The sequence below is a fragment of the Leiobunum rupestre genome, chromosome 2 (assembly GCF_980474605.1).
Source record: "Leiobunum rupestre chromosome 2, qqLeiRupe1.1.hap1, whole genome shotgun sequence".
NCBI lineage: Eukaryota > Metazoa > Arthropoda > Arachnida > Opiliones > Sclerosomatidae > Leiobunum > Leiobunum rupestre.
In genome coordinates, this window is record NC_143385.1 from 56063798 (window position 1) to 56083925 (window position 20128).

Genomic DNA, 20128 nt, shown 5'->3' on the forward strand with positions numbered 1-20128 from the left:
CAGCAGCGCCATCTAGATTCGTTTCGGTAGTGAATAAATGCGACCAACGATGTAAAATGTAGAATTTACTTATTTTTAAAGCATATTTTAGTATATGTATTAGTTTTGGTAAATCACAATATAATAAATAAAAATAAAAATACACTTTCATTATTTGCATGAGTTCAGTTTTTAATTAAAAATTATTTAAAAGGATTTCGCGTATACAATACGACGTCATAAACCCGACTATAGTTTCGGAACGACCTCGTTCCATTCTCAAGGGTTACCGAACACGAGAAGCTGATAAACTGCTGGATTATCGTCTGCTTATTTTTATTTAAAAACTGAACTCATGCAAATAATGAAAGTGTATTTTTATTTTTTTTTATTATGACCATAAGCATGATGCTCCACGCCTGGAAGTGATATAGTTAAATCACAATATAATGTATTTCGCACAGCAATTTTTATTCTTAAGAAATGTCATTTCGGACAAAAATTATTATAGTTAGAAATCTGACTTAATGGTGGAGTAAGTTTAGCGGGAGGCACTTTTTAGTGAAATTTCGTCGAGTTTTGTAAATATTTTTCACAATTTTCAAAAACCTATTTTTCACCGCTAGGTGCTAGATCAAAAATGTCAATGAGAACGTTGTCGAGCGTCATCGAAAGCTTAAGAATTTCGTTTCTTCGATTGAATAAGATTAATTTCTCAAGAAAAAACACAACTTGGAAAACTGACAAGCTGCTCAAGCTAAAATAAACTTTCAGCTCTTGTTGATTTCACACTTTTACTAGGGTCGACTGAATCATTAATATTCCTTGTTAGGGAGCCAGTTAATTATTTATTTTACTATTGAACTTGAACTTTCCGTGGTATGGTAAGGTAAAACCTAGGCTTCGTTTTTGGAGTCAGCGTGATTTTGACATAGGCTGCGTTCGACAACTATCAACCGAGAAAAACCGTTGAGTTAGCGTTGAGTTATTTTAATCAACGCTACGTCACAAAAATCTAAAAGTTGTTGTACGATTTATAGTTCGCTGACTTAACGAACAAAATATCGTCTGCTACCCCTCCTTTAACTTTGTCGAATGACGTCACGACACCGATGAGCAACGGAAAAACCATCTCGCTCAGCCGATGTTTCCGCTGAGTCTCCGATGATCAACGTGACGTCAAAACCGGAAGTCAAAAAACCCGTTCAGCAAAAAACCGCTGACCGTTGAGCTCAGCGCTAAGCTTTTTTAGAGTTATTGAACGCAGCCATAGAGTGGAAGGTTATCAGCGAAAATTTTCGTACGCAACGTCTTGTTTTCGAGGCGTTAAATAAACACTTTGGCCTAAATTTAATGTACAATATCTGGGTTAAAAAATAAGTTTATACTCTAAAAAATGTAAAAACAACACCATCGCTCTTCGGACTATATTTATTCACGCCTCGAAAACAAGCTGGCCCGTTTCGATTAATGTTTCATGCGCTTCCACAGGGCCTTCCACCATGGACTAATTAACACTGGGACACCCCATTCCCATGTTATTCCTATAGATTTTTTAACGCGTTTATCATGGGAGTCGCCATTACTGTGCTACACGCGAGAGAACGGGTTTTGGGGGAAATAACTTTCCACGGTAGAGCTACGTGCAGTACGACTATGGCAGCTGTCTGTGGAGCAAATCGTGGGAGGGTCCTTGATGGGGGGAAAGACGCGCGTGAAAGAGTGTTAAATGCTCTTCCTCTTTTTATCCCCCCCCCCGACAGAATTTTACTCGGGTCAAAACGTCACAAAAAGGAAACGGCTACCGCCATCTAGTAGTTTTCAATATCACTTCTGACTTTTGAAAAAAGTAGCAGACGGTTCTATCTCAGTATTTACAACGGTCTTTTTTGCTGCAATAATATGTTTTATGATCGTTTTTTAGCATTAGATTATATTTTTATTGGGAAAAATTAAAAACTCTGTAAATCGTGAAAAGTTATTAAAGATACAGCTGTAAACAGCATATGAGTGGAGTTTTTTATACCATTCTCTAAACCCTAAATCATCATCATCATCTACAAAATAAAATCAATATTACAATAGAGCAATTCTGAAATTGATAGCTATAAAAAGACTGTTTATTAAGCCTTGGTAAACACTTACCAAAAACAAAATCGACATCCAATTCTTTTTTCCCTTTTTTTAAGTGGAGAAATGAACATCGCTTCATAAGTTTATGAAGAAAAATTCATTTTCTATTTAGTTCAAATTAAGGACAATTATAGCTAATTTAAATCCGAAAAACGAAACTGTACGCCCCACAACGTACCAGAACGTGGTAGCCACACGGAATAGTTTTATGTTCATCCTCCCTTTTCTCATCCCCGTTTGACCCTAGTTTTCCGTTAGTTCTTAACTATACCGCCAGAGCGCACATTTAACAATCGCCCGAAGCAAATATTCGCGAACGGGGGTGTCCCTGTGTTAATTACTCCATGCTTCCACTCTATGTGAGTGGGTTACACCTCCGCAAGAGCAGATTTAGGTTGTAGTAAACTTTATTTTTGAAAAAATAATTTATGTAAAAAATAATTAGTAAAATTTATACGGCTTCTGAAAATCTATTTTTTATGACTTTGAAAAATTTACAAGATTGCGCTAGCCAAAATGACGTTTGCACATGGTTTTTGTAAAGATCTTCGCCAAAACATATTAAAAATTATTTTTTCAAATGAAATTAAGCTTTTATTATTGTTTTAACCATCAAAATAGACATCAGTAATAAATGTAATACATTTATTATGTAGTTAAATGAAATTAAATCGACGTTTAATATCATTGCGTTCGGTTATCTACGAAACTATGGTTCGAAAAAATTGGTTTTATTCCATCGAACCAACTCTTGACATTTTTGATCTAGCACGTAGTTGTTAACAATAGGTTTTTAAAAATTGTGAAAACCATTTACAGAATTTGACGATATTTCACTGAAAAGTGTTCCCCGGTATATACTCACTCCACCCATGGACAGTAAATTAAGAGGACAGGTTTTCGATAGCCTTCCACAGTGCATTTTATTTCTCCCCGCGTATCAATCAGCTCGAGAGCCTCCGAGGGAGTATTGCAAGGTCGTTGGTACCACGTGATCTTAATATTTCAAACTGGCAATCTAACGTGGTTGATATTGTTACGTAATTTTTTGCGCTTTATATTTTAGTAATTTTTAATTTGGGTTTTTTAATTCAATAAAAATTATCAACTGATATTTAGTATATCATATTTAATCTATAAAAACGTGAAAAAATACCTTTCGGAGTAAAAATGTACTTTGTGTTTATCTTTTTTCTTTTTTCGAACAGTATCGTCCACTTGTTTTTTTCAAATAACCTTGGACGACTCCCTTAGTGTGATTGGTTTACGGGGGCTAAAAACCAGGCTTTTTACCGATCCTCTAAAATCTACTATCCATGCTCCACCATAAAAATATCATATCTCTAGCTATTGGTAGCTAAATTGCTTGTGTTCCTTGCCATGGTAACGCGTATAGGCCGACCATGACATTAAGACGCCCATGGTGGTCACGTGATTATTTCGCATAATCCTGCATAGAAATAGAAATTAGACTAGAAGCACGATTGGATTGGGCGGGGACGTACCAGCTAGAAGGCTGCCATCAGAGTGGAATCGCGATAGTCGCGCCATCTCATAGAAACAATTTAAACTAAATAAGTAAATATGGTCACTTGGAATAACATAAAACAGATCGTAGGCAACGTATTAAAACCTTTTTTTATTTATCTGACATGATATTAAGTTATTTAAACAGCTTTAGGAAAATCATAAAAATCTCAAGAATCTACTATATCTACCGTGTCACCCTTAAAGTCACACGTTAGCTTTGCGCAATCATTGTAAGTCTGAAATACCACAAATCATCACAGTTTAACTAAATTTTAATTATTTCAGTGTGGTTTAAAATATGCCTACATGAGATTCCAAAATCTTGGTTTCAGTGTCTTTTAAACTATCATCGGTATTAGTCAAGTCAAGTTGAGTGGTTTCCGGTAGTTCACTTTTTCCGTAAGTTTTCTGAAATAACCTCTGATAAGAAGGGAAACTAAATAACAATTACTAAAATCAATAAATTGGCATACTCTAGAAGATGTAAATATGCTTTGTTCTGGAATAGATATTTTTGGGAGCTCTTTCCAATTCTTGTTTTAATAAAGAAATTATTCATATTTCAGTAAGTTTTTTATTTCAGAATGTATAGGGTAATTTTTACTTGTGTAGGTACAGCATTGGATGATAAAATACGCGAAAAAGTAGATTAGTCCATAAATTGCCATAATTAACTTAACTTTAGGTACAGCATTTGCTTCCAATGATGCCTTCCATTTTGAAAGTAAATTTCATCCGGCAGAAAATGTTTACTAGACACAAAGTCATATCAAGTAATTGAAGATGGATTCTAATTTTCGCGATTTACCGCTAAAACCCAATTTCCTAGTAATTCATCATTTCTCAGAGGAAATCTTAGTGTAAAAAAAACTCTTATTCCGAGATCATTATAAAATATTTACTATAATATTACATACTTATGAAATGAGAATTTTATTTCTTTCCCAGACTGATCTTTCTTTACAATGTGAAAAAGCGTAGTTTTTAACCATTTTTGCGGATATGCTTTTAGACGCAAAAATTTAAACACGAAAAGACCGCCGCTGCGCACGACGTGATGCGCAGTGGATCGGCTTTTTTCCCCCTCTTCGCAATTCGCGTCGTAGCCATGGCGACAATGTTTAATGCGTTTGTCAGATGGCGCGTACATCGCGATTCCACCCTAATGTCAGCCTTCTAGCTCGCCTGTTTCCCTTGGGATTGGCGGAAAGGGCAGTGCTTCTAGTCTAATTTCTATGTAATCCTGTGTCGTTTTGCCTCGTGATCTGTGACGTGATTTAATGTCATGGCGGCCGTTTCAAGGCGGGGCTTAGTTATGACGTATGCCTATGACGCTACGAGCAAGCGCACAATAATAGCAAAAGCGACATATTATTATCAGGAAACTATATAGGTATACACTTGGAATGTCTAGGAAGATTTTTACGGCCGTGATGAAGCTCGTAGAAAAGGGCGTTTCTTAAAGCGGGAAAACTCACGAAAAAAACTCTCGCGCCTCGCTACCCTAATTCGATGAAAACTCGTCATTAAGCCTAGTCATGGTTATTATATTATTAGCTTACCTGATTATCTCTTTTATAACCATACAAATACCTGAAATTAGGTATCACTGCACTTCTTTCGCGAAGAACATTATGATTACTTCAAAATATTAAGTACGATAACAAATTGAGGTTTTTAAATCCATTGTTTTATAAGCCTTTTATGCGCGGGAAGATCGCCTATTTGTTACCATGACGACGCATTCTTTTCGCGTCAAACCTCCAGCCAATGAATTTGAAATGTCGTGTTACGTCTTTCGTATCACCGTCTCAATGGAACATTCCAAGTGTATACCTCTATAGTTTCCTGTTATAATTATTATCTGTATATTTTGTTATTATTATAATAGTTTTTGAAATAAATCGCTTGTCCTAATAAAAAAAATCACTCCGTATGATACTTCTTTATAAAAGTATCATCTGCTTAGAGCGATAGAGTACAGTGGCATCATTCAGTACATAATGTTATCAATAAATATACAGTGTTATCGGCTTAACCTCAAGTGTGAGCTTCCGTTTACGGTTAGAGACTAACATTACGACACTGTTTTGACGATTTTATCAGCCTACTAGAAAGATATTTGTATTATGGAACTTACAAGGCCCTATTTTTAGATAAAAAAATTAATTTAGATAATTTTATATCGAGCCGTAAACATAACATTCCTTATACGGAACCCAGACGCAAACATGCAAATTAGGATCTGACGCTTTTGAAATTCTTAACTAATTATTTTAATTAGATTTTAATCATTTCCCATTAAGCGTAATCAACTCGTAAAGTCTTCGCTATTAATTGAAAACCTTATCTTTAACTTTTTCTCGTACCACGCTTCTACGAAAGAAAGTTTTCAAGTGAGCCTTTCCATTGGCTTCAACAGAAATTTGTTTTCATCAGCCCTTAGACTCGCGCGCCATAAAATTTCTATTTTTAGAACCAGACGTTGAGCTTCGTGAATATATGAAATAAAACATAACCGGAAGTCGCCTCTTTGTCGACCAATGGCGTTCCTCCGCGTCCGGACACACCCTTTTGGCAATAAGGGTACAGGGGGGATCTTCCTGACGTTTTAGGATCAATCCTCCTAGTCCCCGCCTCCGTCTTGTTTATACTCCAGTTTCATTCCCCAAATCTGGCCCCTTCGAAATTGTACGAAAATACTTGTACGGGGCCGCGGAACGAAGAGTAGGAACTAACACGAGTCTATATAAAAAAGCACCTAGAACGACGAGCCACCGAAATAAAAAAGACGCGTTTTTTAAATCGACTATTCGGCTGTGAGAGAGGAGAGAGACTGGCGTTGGCGGGATTGGGAAATTCGACGCGTTTTCAGTTCACGTTCGGTAACCGCGATAGTCGGAAGAAGACGCGACTAGTTCCGATTTTTGTCGAGGGAATTTAGCATTCTACTTAGGCGGATCTAAAGGCGTTAATTAACAGTTTTCTTCGGCTTAATTGCAACTCTAGATTTGTCATTTCCGCTAATTTTAATTGGTAGGAACGTTCGAGCGACTTCCACTCTAGGTATTTAATTAGGAACGTACCGAGGTCGGTCAAGTTCGCGTTATTTTGGTGGATACCTTACTATACGGCCTAGGCCTTGGCAGTTAGAAATTTTATTAGTCATTTTTATTTAATTATTAAACTTAAATCCAAGTGTTATTCGTTCGGGGACGCAGTTTTGATATAAGGAGTTCGGTTCAAATTAATGGCAAGTTTTAAGAATAAAACTAGAGATGAAATTGGTAAGCGTTTTTTTTTTTAATGTTTTCGTTGCTAATTAGTAAATAATTACGGCTTATTTATAATTTGTAATTTCAATGATGGGGCGTAGCTTTTAAGACTTAACCTTGAAATTATTATTAATTAAGCGTATTTTAAAAATGAGCTGAACGAGTAAAAAACGCTGTATATTTTTTCGTGATTGGTAATCACGCGTACATAGCTAGTGCGGTATAGAGATAAGAAACTTAATTTGAATAATTCCAGTTAAAAATTAACAACCTTTATTTAACCAACAAGCGTATGCGTAAAATAATTTATTCGTATGTCGAAACAAAATAATAATTATAAAATATGATAAATACTTTCGGCGTTTATTTTAGTATGGAAAAATTTACAAACACGAAATTTATAAAAATATTACGATCAATTATTAAATGTACTTTACTTCTGTAGCCACATAGAATCGTTATTTCCTATGATACTTGGTTGGTCTCTTCTAGACCACTTCCAATGGGTGTCCCATGAAATGGAAGAGCAATTTAAAGGGACGAATTGTTTAAAGTAATAATATATAGTAATTTTCAAGTTTATCCCTTGGGCGCAGTTGTTAGGTGGTAATAACAGCCCTGCGATTAATTATGGAGTGTTGTAACTAGAACTCCTAATTATATAGGCGTAATATCAAAGTTTGTAATTGATGCGGATAATCTTGATCGTATTCGTTATATTTACATTTTCTGTAAAAAAGTTAACCGAAGATTTTATTTAATAGTGGAATATTATAATCGGATTTCTGTGTCTATAATTAATGAAATCTGATGGTCTCATAAGTTTTGCCCTATTTTTTATTTAAAGTTATTTTTTTTCCTTAAAAAATTAAATCCACCCGAGGTAATTTCCTGGGGTAAGTAGACCTTTATGTAACTTGAAAATTCCCAAAAGGAAAAGTTTCGACATACTTTATTTTTGCCATGTTTTTGATTACTTAAAATGGAAATTAACATGGATTTTTAGGGTCCCCCGTTTGAAAAAATTTCAATAAAAAAATTGTTTAAAAAAATGTACATTGAGTAAATTCAGGTTAATTTGGCCCATTTGGGGTAAAATTTTGTCAATTTACTTGCATTTTTACTAATATTTACTGAAATATACCCATTTTAAATAATAACTCGAATTTACTTGTATTTACCCAATTTTCTTATCCCAAATTAACTTGAATGTAATTTTTTTAAATATAATTTATTTTTTTAATGTTGAAATTTTTTTCAAACCATTAAATCTGTGATTTATCCATGTCAATTTCCATAGGGAAATGTAGGTTTTAAGTTACCACAAACATTTTTTGTTGCCATGGCAAAACTAAAGCCCGTCGAATTATTTCCTTTTGGGAAATTTTAAGTTACATAAAGGTCTACTTATCCTCCGAATTTGAACAAAATCTGTGAAAATCCCCTCGGGTCGTCTCCAAGTTGGAGATCAGTAACCATCTCACATTAATGGCAATTTTCAGTAGACAAACTCGTCTATGTAAGGTCTTAAAGAGCTCTGTCTACAACACTGCTAAATGGTATTGGGTTTGAAACACGTCCTTTGGGACGTTACCGCTGATTTTTCAAAATTCGTTTCTTAAAAAAAAAATACTAAGATTGGTGGCGAATGAACGCCTCTTTATAAGGGATTGGTGGCGAATGAACGCCTCTTTATAAGGGATTGGTGGCGAATGAACGCCTCTTTATAAGGGATTGGTGGCGAATGAACGCCTCTTTATAAGGGATTGGTGGCGAATGAACGCCTCTTTATAAGGGATTGGTGGCGAATGAACGCCTCTTTATAAGGGATTGGTGGCGAATGAACGCCTCTTTATAAGGGATTGGTGGCGAATGAACGCCTCTTTATAAGGGATTGGTGGCGAATGAACGCCTCTTTGTAAGGGATTGGTGGCGAATGAACGCCTCTTTGTAAGGGATTGGTGGCGAATGAACGCCTCTTTGTAAGGGATTGGTGGCGAATGAACGCCTCTTTGTAAGGGATTGGTGGCGAATGAACGCCTCTTTGTAAGGGATTGGTGGCGAATGAACGCCTCTTTGTAAGGGATTGGTGGCGAATGAACGCCTCTTTGTAAGGGATTGGTGGCGAATGAACGCCTCTTTGTAAGGGATTGGTGGCGAATGAACGCCTCTTTGTAAGGGATTGGTGGCGAATGAACGCCTCTTTGTAAGGGATTGGTGGCGAATGAACGCCTCTTTGTAAGGGATTGGTGGCGAATGAACGCCTCTTTGTAAGGGATTGGTGGCGAATGAACGCCTCTTTGTAAGGGATTGGTGGCGAATGAACGCCTCTTTGTAAGGGATTGGTGGCGAATGAACGCCTCTTTGTAAGGGATTGGTGGCGAATGAACGCCTCTTTGTAAGGGATTGGTGGCGAATGAACGCCTCTTTGTAAGGGATTGGTGGCGAATGAACGCCTCTTTGTAAGGGATTGGTGGCGAATGAACGCCTCTTTGTAAGGGATTGGTGGCGAATGAACGCCTCTTTGTAAGGGATTGGTGGCGAATGAACGCCTCTTTGTAAGGGATTGGTGGCGAATGAACGCCTCTTTGTAAGGGATTGGTGGCGAATGAACGCCTCTTTGTAAGGGATTGGTGGCGAATGAACGCCTCTTTGTAAGGGATTGGTGGCGAATGAACGCCTCTTTGTAAGGGATTGGTGGCGAATGAACGCCTCTTTGTAAGGGATTGGTGGCGAATGAACGCCTCTTTGTAAGGGATTGGTGGCGAATGAACGCCTCTTTGTAAGGGATTGGTGGCGAATGAACGCCTCTTTGTAAGGGATTGGTGGCGAATGAACGCCTCTTTGTAAGGGATTGGTGGCGAATGAACGCCTCTTTGTAAGGGATTGGTGGCGAATGAACGCCTCTTTGTAAGGGATTGGTGGCGAATGAACGCCTCTTTGTAAGGGATTGGTGGCGAATGAACGCCTCTTTGTAAGGGATTGGTGGCGAATGAACGCCTCTTTGTAAGGGATTGGTGGCGAATGAACGCCTCTTTGTAAGGGATTGGTGGCGAATGAACGCCTCTTTGTAAGGGATTGGTGGCGAATGAACGCCTCTTTGTAAGGGATTGGTGGCGAATGAACGCCTCTTTGTAAGGGATTGGTGGCGAATGAACGCCTCTTTGTAAGGGATTGGTGGCGAATGAACGCCTCTTTGTAAGGGATTGGTGGCGAATGAACGCCTCTTTGTAAGGGATTGGTGGCGAATGAACGCCTCTTTGTAAGGGATTGGTGGCGAATGAACGCCTCTTTGTAAGGGATTGGTGGCGAATGAACGCCTCTTTGTAAGGGATTGGTGGCGAATGAACGCCTCTTTGTAAGGGATTGGTGGCGAATGAACGCCTCTTTGTAAGGGATTGGTGGCGAATGAACGCCTCTTTGTAAGGGATTGGTGGCGAATGAACGCCTCTTTGTAAGGGATTGGTGGCGAATGAACGCCTCTTTGTAAGGGATTGGTGGCGAATGAACGCCTCTTTGTAAGGGATTGGTGGCGAATGAACGCCTCTTTGTAAGGGATTGGTGGCGAATGAACGCCTCTTTGTAAGGGATTGGTGGCGAATGAACGCCTCTTTGTAAGGGATTGGTGGCGAATGAACGCCTCTTTGTAAGGGATTGGTGGCGAATGAACGCCTCTTTGTAAGGGATTGGTGGCGAATGAACGCCTCTTTGTAAGGGATTGGTGGCGAATGAACGCCTCTTTGTAAGGGATTGGTGGCGAATGAACGCCTCTTTGTAAGGGATTGGTGGCGAATGAACGCCTCTTTGTAAGGGATTGGTGGCGAATGAACGCCTCTTTGTAAGGGATTGGTGGCGAATGAACGCCTCTTTGTAAGGGATTGGTGGCGAATGAACGCCTCTTTGTAAGGGATTGGTGGCGAATGAACGCCTCTTTGTAAGGGATTGGTGGCGAATGAACGCCTCTTTGTAAGGGATTGGTGGCGAATGAACGCCTCTTTGTAAGGGATTGGTGGCGAATGAACGCCTCTTTGTAAGGGATTGGTGGCGAATGAACGCCTCTTTGTAAGGGATTGGTGGCGAATGAACGCCTCTTTGTAAGGGATTGGTGGCGAATGAACGCCTCTTTGTAAGGGATTGGTGGCGAATGAACGCCTCTTTGTAAGGGATTGGTGGCGAATGAACGCCTCTTTGTAAGGGATTGGTGGCGAATGAACGCCTCTTTGTAAGGGATTGGTGGCGAATGAACGCCTCTTTGTAAGGGATTGGTGGCGAATGAACGCCTCTTTGTAAGGGATTGGTGGCGAATGAACGCCTCTTTATAATTGTTTATTATTGTATATCTGGATTCAATGAATTTGGTTTGTCCGCAGCGTCTGCAACATTGATAGCCCAATTGACTCCGATTAAGAGTGAGCACGTTTCGTTTGGAAGCGCTGAATCATGGCACTGCGCCTTCACTCCCGATGAGTCCTACTTTGCCTGGTCTTGCGGAAACAGAGTGGTCACTCTCGTTCCTTGGAATCGTTGCAAATCTACCCTGTGAGTACTCTTCTTCTTCATACACGCGCGCAGACGTTTGCCCTTTAAGATAAAGTGTTTGCCCAGGTCCGAACGCTCTCTCCGCTAAATATTTAGCCGAGAGATATTCGTAGCTCGCTCGTGGGTGTGACCCGTTTCCGTTGCCACGGTAACGGGTTTATGGCGGCTATGGCATTAAGACGTCCGTGTACGGTGGTCACGTGATTATTTGCATTGCGGGATCGGGTGACGTCTTACATCGTGATTTATGACGTCAATAAAGCCGCGTTCACACTATCACTTGTTTTCATCGAGAGTTTCTCTCGATTTCATTGGTCAAAACTCATTCAAACCGACTTAAATTGGGCTTTAAAGGCCGACTACATAAATATTCGGTTTACTCTGTTTTTCACTGGAAGTAGGCTTACTGCATGGCACAGGTGTATTGCAGTCAGCCTACTTCCAGTGAAAGACAGAGTAAACCGAAGATTTATGTAAGTCGGCCTTTAAGTTGTAGAGTGACTATCCGTAATCGCCCATACTTTTGACTGTATTTAAGTGATTACGTAATCGATTAGATATTTACAGGGCTCCCAGAGTTCCTATAATTCCTATAAATTCCTATAATTTCAATATGCTCTGATATTTCCTATTTTCTCAAAATTGTTCCTATAAATTACTATTTTTTCTAAATATTCTAGTTTTTCTATAGCTATATCCAGAAATTCCTATAATTTTAAAAATTATGTATTAGAAAACAGCCTTAACGTTTGAGAAAATTTTGCCTTCTAAATAGAGCTTAGCTCTGGCTTAGGTCCGGTGTTCCCGAAAACATCAACGGTTGGGCTCCCAGAGTTCCTATAATTTCAATTAGTGTTGGGCCCAAACCGATATGAAATCGGTATCGGTCACCAATATCGCGATTTTCCCGATTAATCGGTTCGCGTCTAAAATACCGATTTTACCCGATTATAAAAAAAAAACTTCCGATACCGATTTTACCCGATTTTTTCCCGATTATTTAAAACCGATTTTGAAATTGAAAGTATAATTTCAATTTTAAATGTACCTAAGTGAGGTAAATAACTAAATATTAAAAATTTAAATTATTTTGATTTTTTTCTAAATTCGATCAGCTATTCTCAAAATACAACCCACCCTTCATTTGATTTAGACCATTGGCAATGGTTTTTACAATTCATTAGTCTGTACAATCGGTAAAAAATCGGTATCGGTGGAAATCGGTAAAAAATCAGGAAAATCGGTATCGGTACCGATTTGCCATATCGGTAAAAAAATCGGTATCGGAATCAGTTGAAACGTGAAATCGGTATCGGTATCAGAATCGGTTAAATTACGATATCGGCCAACCCTAATTTCAATATACTCCTATAATTTCCTATTTTTGCAAAATTGTTCCTATAAATTCCTATTTTTCGCTAAAATGTTCCTATAAATTCCTATTTTTTGGCTATAAATTCCTGTAATTTCTATAATATTTAAAAAAAAATCGCTGGGAGCGCTGTAATCGGTGTACAGAATTTAAGAAAGTGGTTAGCCCCTCGCGCTTCAGTTTCTAGGCGAGAATTAGCTACGACCAAATACGCATTCAGATGAACAGAGTTCTTCGGTTTCCCCTTCCATAAAACTTGTAGAGGTTAACGGTAATAGTAAGTGTAGGGAGCTGTTAGCTCGCGTGGCATGAAGGGATTGTCACCACCCTCCTACGCGTTGCAACCCGGCTACCTGAATTAATGGCTTCAAAAGTCGCCTGTTGATTTAGGCCTAAGGTTGTGCCTTGGGTATTAGCCTAGCTCAGATATGGGTACAGCCATAAGTAACACAATAAATATAAGTATGACCCTTAATATTCACCCAATGCAATTTTTTTAATGATAATCTGTTTCGCCAATGACAATGTAAACCATTACGTACCGACGAACTGCTCCTAGTATTTGGAGGATGCCTGTAAAATCGTCGACGGTCCTGGCCGGCAGCCTTTTCGACGGACCAGCCAAGGCCTATTGAAAATGCCTTCAAAAGTGTAAATAACACTCACTTTTGGAAAATAATGATGAATTATTGAATCGGAAGATAAAAATAACTATTATAAACACTGCCTTTATTTCGAATTTTAAACCTAAACGCGCGTACGCTCGTATTTCTCGCCATCAAACTAACCAACTATTTTGCCAACGGAAAGAGTAAGAATAAACGAGTTTCCTGTTCGGAAACTTCCTTTTTCGCAATCACTCACGACAGACTGTCATTAACCGAATTCGTTCTGTGCCATACTTACGTTTATTAGGTTACTTATGGTACAGCCGATATATCGGCTATATATCACAAATCGAATACCGTTGTTTTTTAGCACCCTGCCAAATAAAAGGTATTATCAAGAATGTATTTATTTATACTCAGGGAGAATTAATATGTCGAGACTATCGACGGACACGTTGAGGCCCTAACCCCGTCACGCTAAGGGGGGGGGGGGGAGTAAAAAAAGAGGCCGTCTTATTTTTTGCGTCCTTGCTGCAGCGTTAATCGCGTCGAAAAACGTAATTTTTAAGAACCAATGAGATTGCAGTATTATTTGATTTTATTAAAGCGGAGGAGCATACCGGGGGCCCCAACGGGTTAAATTGGAGAAACGCTAAAAATAATCTCGACATATTCATTCTCCCTGAGAATGAATAAATACATTCTTGGTATTATCTAGCTTCTGAAGTCTGGCGTACGTGGCGCAGCCCATCAAATAGTAATACCGATATTAGAAAAATAGGCCGATATATCGGTGCATCCCTAGTTCTTTCGTATATTCTGTCGATAGGGGGCGGGGCGGATGGTAGGCTAAATCTCTCTCTGCTTGTAGGCGGAGAAAATCTTCCGGAAATCATGAAAACAAAGAAAATGGCCACCTAGCGAGCCCGGTCAAAGGCTACTTGTGACGCGAGAGCGGGTGCTCACGAAAACAAAGATCAATTATGTAACGCCAAAATCGACACTTACACCCCCTCGTAACAAAGATTGTAGCAATTCAATGGACCACCACCCCTAAATTATATAACACACTCTAAAAGCCCTCAATTACAATTGAATCGTATTATATTTAAACTAATAAATTACATTCAAAATGAAGGTTACTAATTGTTTTACTTCTGGAAAATTGATCGTTATATTTTAAATGATAAAAACAAGGTATTAAATTGCGACCGCAACTTAATATATTCGATAACTTAGGTTACTGTATAGAATTATATGTAACGTGGAATTCCTTATATGTTATGTGGAATTCCAGTGACCCCCCCCCCTGTTGCATTTAGTAATCCATCCCAAACTCCCTACTGCGTTACTAAATCCGTTTTAGTCTGTGTTGAGAAAGCTTTCGGTAGAGGTTTTTCCATCATAACAATAATAGTGAGTTTACTGTACAGTAATTAATAATAATAATAATAATAATAATAATAATAAGTGTAAGTTTATTGTTCAGGAATTACAAATATGAACAATGAGTTTATTGTACAGGAATTACAAATATGAACAATGAGTTTATTATTCAGGAATTACAAATATGAACAATGAGTTTATTGTTCAGGAATTACAAATATGAACAATGAGTTTATTATACAGGAATTACAAATATGAACAATGAGTTTATTATACAAGAATTGCAAATATGAACAATGAGTTTATTATACAGGAATTGCAAATATGAATAATAATTATGAGTTTATTATACAGGAATTGCAAATATGAATAATAATTATGAGTTTATTATACAGGAATTGCAAATATGAATAATAATTATGAGTTTATTATACAGGAATTACAAATATGAACAATAATAATAAACAAATAATAATAATAATAATGAGTTTATTGTACAGGAATTACAAATATGATCAATAATAATGAGTTATAACTTATTGGACCCCGTGTCTTGAGCAATAATAAAATAAAAAGAATTGCGTAGAAATGTTTAACATTAATGATAAATTTTAGATAAACAATCGAATTTAAGAAAAACATTCAATTTTAAACACGTGAGAAACCTTAATTTAACTTTCCAAAACCTTAGGAAGTGTCGTACTTTTGAAATATTATAAACTTGCGGTATTCGTGTAATAATAATTTAACAAGTGTTAGTCTCTGGGATTTACTAGAACGTTTGCATTTCTCGTGGGCGCGGCAATAGCACGTGTTTTATCTTTATTATTCGTTGTTGTAATTTCTCGTTGAGATTATCATCACTTCATACGAGGAACAGTCTAGTTTCACAAATGATGTGAAAGAACCCCCAGCGCCATCATGCGGCACTCTTATTTTTCAAAAAAACCAAAACATAAATTCTTATTTTAATTTTGAAACACGTTTTAACTAAATATTGAAGCGATATTAAACGTGATAGATGAAAATTAGTTTTTAAAGTATTTGATTTTTGTTATAAGGGTTTTTTTAATGGGGAAGATGTTCCTATATGATCCTATTTTAAGAGATTTTAGTTATTTTATCTATAAATTCTATATTTTCTGTTTTAAGTTCGTATAATTCATATAATTTAAAAATAATCTCTAGGAGCCCTGTTAATGTTAATGGACGAAAATACTTAATAAACCCAAGAGGAGTTTTATCGAAATGAATTTTTGAGTTACCTGGTTTTGGAAATAATAAATCGAAATGCAAACACGTTAATTTAAATGAATTTTTAGGCAAACTGAATTTTTCGAGTTACCTTGTTCTGGAAATAATTAATTTTCACTAAAGCCGAAATATCCCAATAGTGTTGTCGTCTGAAACCCTGCGCTTCAAAAGTCGCTTGATGACTTGGGCCTAAGGTGGTGCCTTGGGTATAAGCCTAGCTGATTATTATATTATTGTTATCTCACTTAATTTTTTTTGTAAAGTACTAAAATAGGTTTAAAAAACAAAAACTTCTATAATGATTATTAGCTTAAATTGAATACATTCATTATACATATATATAATGTAAGTCTTTAAAAAATTAAAACTTATTTGTTTTAGGTAAAATTATGATACTAAATTATATAAAACTTTGAAATTTTAATTAAAATTAAAAATCCATAAATCAAAAAAATCAATAAAATCCGATTTAAATAAAAAAAAATCTATTTATTTGATTGTTTTTTTGCCAACCCTGATACCAAATATTTTATATCCTCCATTTGTTGTGACCAGCAAATTTCTAACGTACCCATACGGACCATCTTTTATTGAAATCTCTTATAGATATATCTTTACATAATTCAACAACTGCCAGTCAGCCGCTAAACCAAGCGAACAGCTGTTTCACGCTTACACGTAGTTTACAAACTCCCCCCGTACGCAAGAACGCATTGCAGACTGACAAATCTCGATAAGCGACAAATCCATATACTGATTTCACCGAGATAAAACGGGGTTTTTAACCTTCACTTTTAATCGAACGGTTTATTACTAGAAATTTATCTTCGCTTGTTATTGAAATATTTTTACTTCCTGAAACGTATCCTCGAAATAGCCAAATATTCTCTTTCAGTCTTAAAGGCCGAGTACATAAATCTTCGGTTTACTCTCTTTCACTGGAAGTAGGCTGACTGCATGGCACACGTGTATTGCAGTAAGCTTACTTCCAGTGAAAAAAGAGTAAACCGAAGATCTATGTAGTCGGCCTTTAACTCCCTTTTCAGCGTTATTATTAAAGATAAGGTTTTTTTTTAAAAACTATCCAAGGTTTTTCCTACATTCCTAATTTATTAAGCTGTCATTTTATCGCGGTAAAATCGAATGTTTACAATAAGGAAAGTGAAAGTGTTTCCCAAAATGGTTTTGATTGGCCGAGTGAAATCAATCGGGAAGATTCGTTAAATTTTTCTTTTTAAATTTCAATAAATTGTCGATATGCATTTAAAATATTGGAATTTAATTTTATAAAATCTAAACTCAGTTTTAAAATCAGTTTCATTTTAAATAAAATTGAATTTTTTTATTTTCATGGTGAATGCAGTTCTCATTTACTTAAAGGACTTGTGCTTCCAAAACCGGGCAGTCGGTAAGAAAAATTTTATTAATTTTATCATGGTTATATCACATTTGGGGAATGTTAGAAGATGCGAACTTTTGGTCGCCTCACATTAACCAGACGTGCCTTCAGCTTCAGTGTACGCCAGAGCCATCTTGACCACCCAATTTTATTTCAGAATAAATTGTTCTTATTATTACTGTAATCATATGTAACATCATTACTCATAAGTATGCCACTGTACCTTTTACAGGGTTCGTACACGACCTGGAAAAGTCAGGGAATTTTAAAATGTTTCCAAAAGGTCAGGGAATTTTAAAATGTTTCCAAAAGGTCAGGGAATTTTAAAATGTTTCCAAAAGGTCAGGGAATTTTAAAATGTTTCCAAAAGGTCAGGGAATTTTAAAATGTTTCCAAAAGGTCAGGGAATTTTAAAATGTTTCCAAAAGGTCAGGGAATTTTAAAATGTTTCCAAAAGGTCAGGGAATTTTAAAATGTTTCCAAAAGGTCAGGGAATTTTAAAATGTTTCCAAAAGGTCAGGGAATTTTAAAATGTTTCCAAAAGGTCAGGGAATTTTAAAATGTTTCCAAAAGGTCAGGGAATTTTAAAATGTTTCCAAAAGGTCAGGGAATTTTAAAATGTTTCCAAAAGGTCAGGGAATTTTAAAATGTTTCCAAAAGGTCAGGGAATTTTAAAATGTTTCCAAAAGGTCAGGGAATTTTAAAATGTTTCCAAAAGGTCAGGGAATTTTAAAATGTTTCCAAAAGGTCAGGGAATTTTAAAATGTTTCCAAAAGGTCAGGGAATTTTAAAATGTTTCCAAAAGGTCAGGGAATTTTAAAATGTTTTCAAAAGGTCAGGGAATTTTAAAATGTTTCCAAAAGGTCAGGGAATTTTAAAATGTTTCCAAAAGGTCAGGGAATTTTAAAATGTTTCCAAAAGGTCAGGGAATTTTAAAATGTTTCCAAAAGGTCAGGGAATTTTAAAATGTTTCCAAAAGGTCAGGGAATTTTAAAATGTTTCCAAAAGGTCAGAGGAGCCGGGTTCGATTCCAGCTAGTGGCACTGGGTGAAAACTCGGAACAACTCCTTCCGCGTTGATGTTGCAAGTTCTCTCCCCACTGGTTTAAGGGGTTTTACCCGAGCTTTTCGGTTTCCCCTTCCACAAAAAAACTTGTCGAGGTTAACGGTAATAGTTAGTGTAGGGAGCTGTTGGCTCGCGTGGCATGAAGGACTCGCCATCACCCTCCTACGCATTGTAACCCGGCCACCTGAATTAATGACTTTAAAAGTCGCATGATGGCTTAAGGGGAAGCATTTTGAACTATTAGTACCAAAGAAAATCAGCAGATGGCGCTGATCGTTGCACCTTTCGCGGGTGTTCCAATCTTACTACGCCATCTACAGTTATATTTAAATTTACAAAATTTAGAAAAAAATATTTATTTAAAAATAAATATAAGTAAATATTGATAATATAAATTTATAAAATATGAATGTTATTATTATTAATTAATACGTAAAATAATTATATTTAATGTCTGTTACTTTCCTCCAAAAGCACGCGCCCGTTTATCAATCCTTTAGGGCACGATGGAATGTTATTTTAATTAACTAAAGTTCTCTTTAGGAAGCAAAATTTCTGGATTACAGTAGGTAACTGCAGTTTGTGACGTCAGTAGAGGTCAAGGTTGTCTAATTTAAATAACTGATTTAATCAAATTGATAACAAACTAAATTATAGGCGCGAATTGATTTATTAAGATAAATTTCCATTTTAGTTTACACTACCAATGCACGCAAATTATTCATAAATTTTTCAACGAAAAAAATTAATCTGTCTTTCTATAAAATAAGATACGCTTGCTGAACTTGTTTTTATGTAGGTTATTCGTCACGAAATACGTACAAGCAGGCCCGTAGCCAGAAAAAATTCTTTAAGGGGCAGTAGCTTTTTGTGAGGGAGCACATTTTTTTCGTTACCTAATTTCGAACAGGGGCGTAGGAACGTTCTAGAAGTTGGAGGGGGCAAAGAGAAACCAAAAGGGGTCTGGAGAATGTTTTTGAATTTTTAATCGAGTGTAGCTTTTCCGAATGCAAGTGTACCTTTTACTACTATGTAAATTGGCGGGAAAAGACTGAAATTGAGGTTCTATAAGCTTTTTATGCTTTTAAAATGAGAATTTGAGACTTGTGAAGATTTCAACTGACCAAAAAGTTGGAGGGGGCAATAACATTAGTTGCCCCTCCCAGCAAAATTCTAGGGAGGGGCATTGCCCCCCTTGCCCCCCCTGGTTCCTACGCCCCTGATTTCGAAAATTAACTTAACCCTTGCTTTCTGAAGCAGACCATTCTACAACTTGTATTTTATTAAGAATTAGTTACCTATAAATAAGGGGCAGAGAATATTCTTTGAGGGGGAATTGATTAAATTGAGGGGGCAAATAAAATTTCATTTGAGGGGGCAACATTTATTTTTGAGGGGGAATTGCCCTCGTATGCCCCCCTCCCTCCGTGGCTACAGGCTTGCGTACAAGTTCAGCCTATTAAATGTTTAGAAATCAAGATAATCGATAAACTTTGATTTAAGAAAAAAACAATTTAAATTTCTTTATAGGAAAAAAAATCGACCTTGGTAGAGGTAGTAAAATCAATATTTTTTGTATTTCGGGCAA

General features: G+C 36.7%; 1 protein-coding gene across 4 annotated transcripts in view; it reads left to right on the forward strand.

The window, feature by feature from the left end:
• The first annotated feature begins 6371 nt into the window (after positions 1-6371).
• The window catches only part of LOC149958470 (WD repeat and SOCS box-containing protein 1-like), a 38970-nt gene continuing 25213 nt past the window's right edge, over positions 6372-20128 (forward strand). For 2 of the 4 annotated variants that reach the window (XR_016478504.1, XR_016478505.1), the window contains exons 1-3: positions 6372-6929; positions 11288-11456; positions 17440-17484. Coding sequence is in view for 2 of the 4 variants with exons in the window: in XM_090165885.1 (XP_090022011.1) it covers positions 6893-6929; positions 11288-11456; positions 17440-17484 (251 nt within the window). In the remaining 2 variants the exon portion in view is untranslated. The remainder of the gene's footprint in view (positions 6930-11287; positions 11457-17439; positions 17485-20128) is intronic. The other 2 variants (XM_090165885.1, XM_090165884.1) reach the window with 2 other exon arrangements.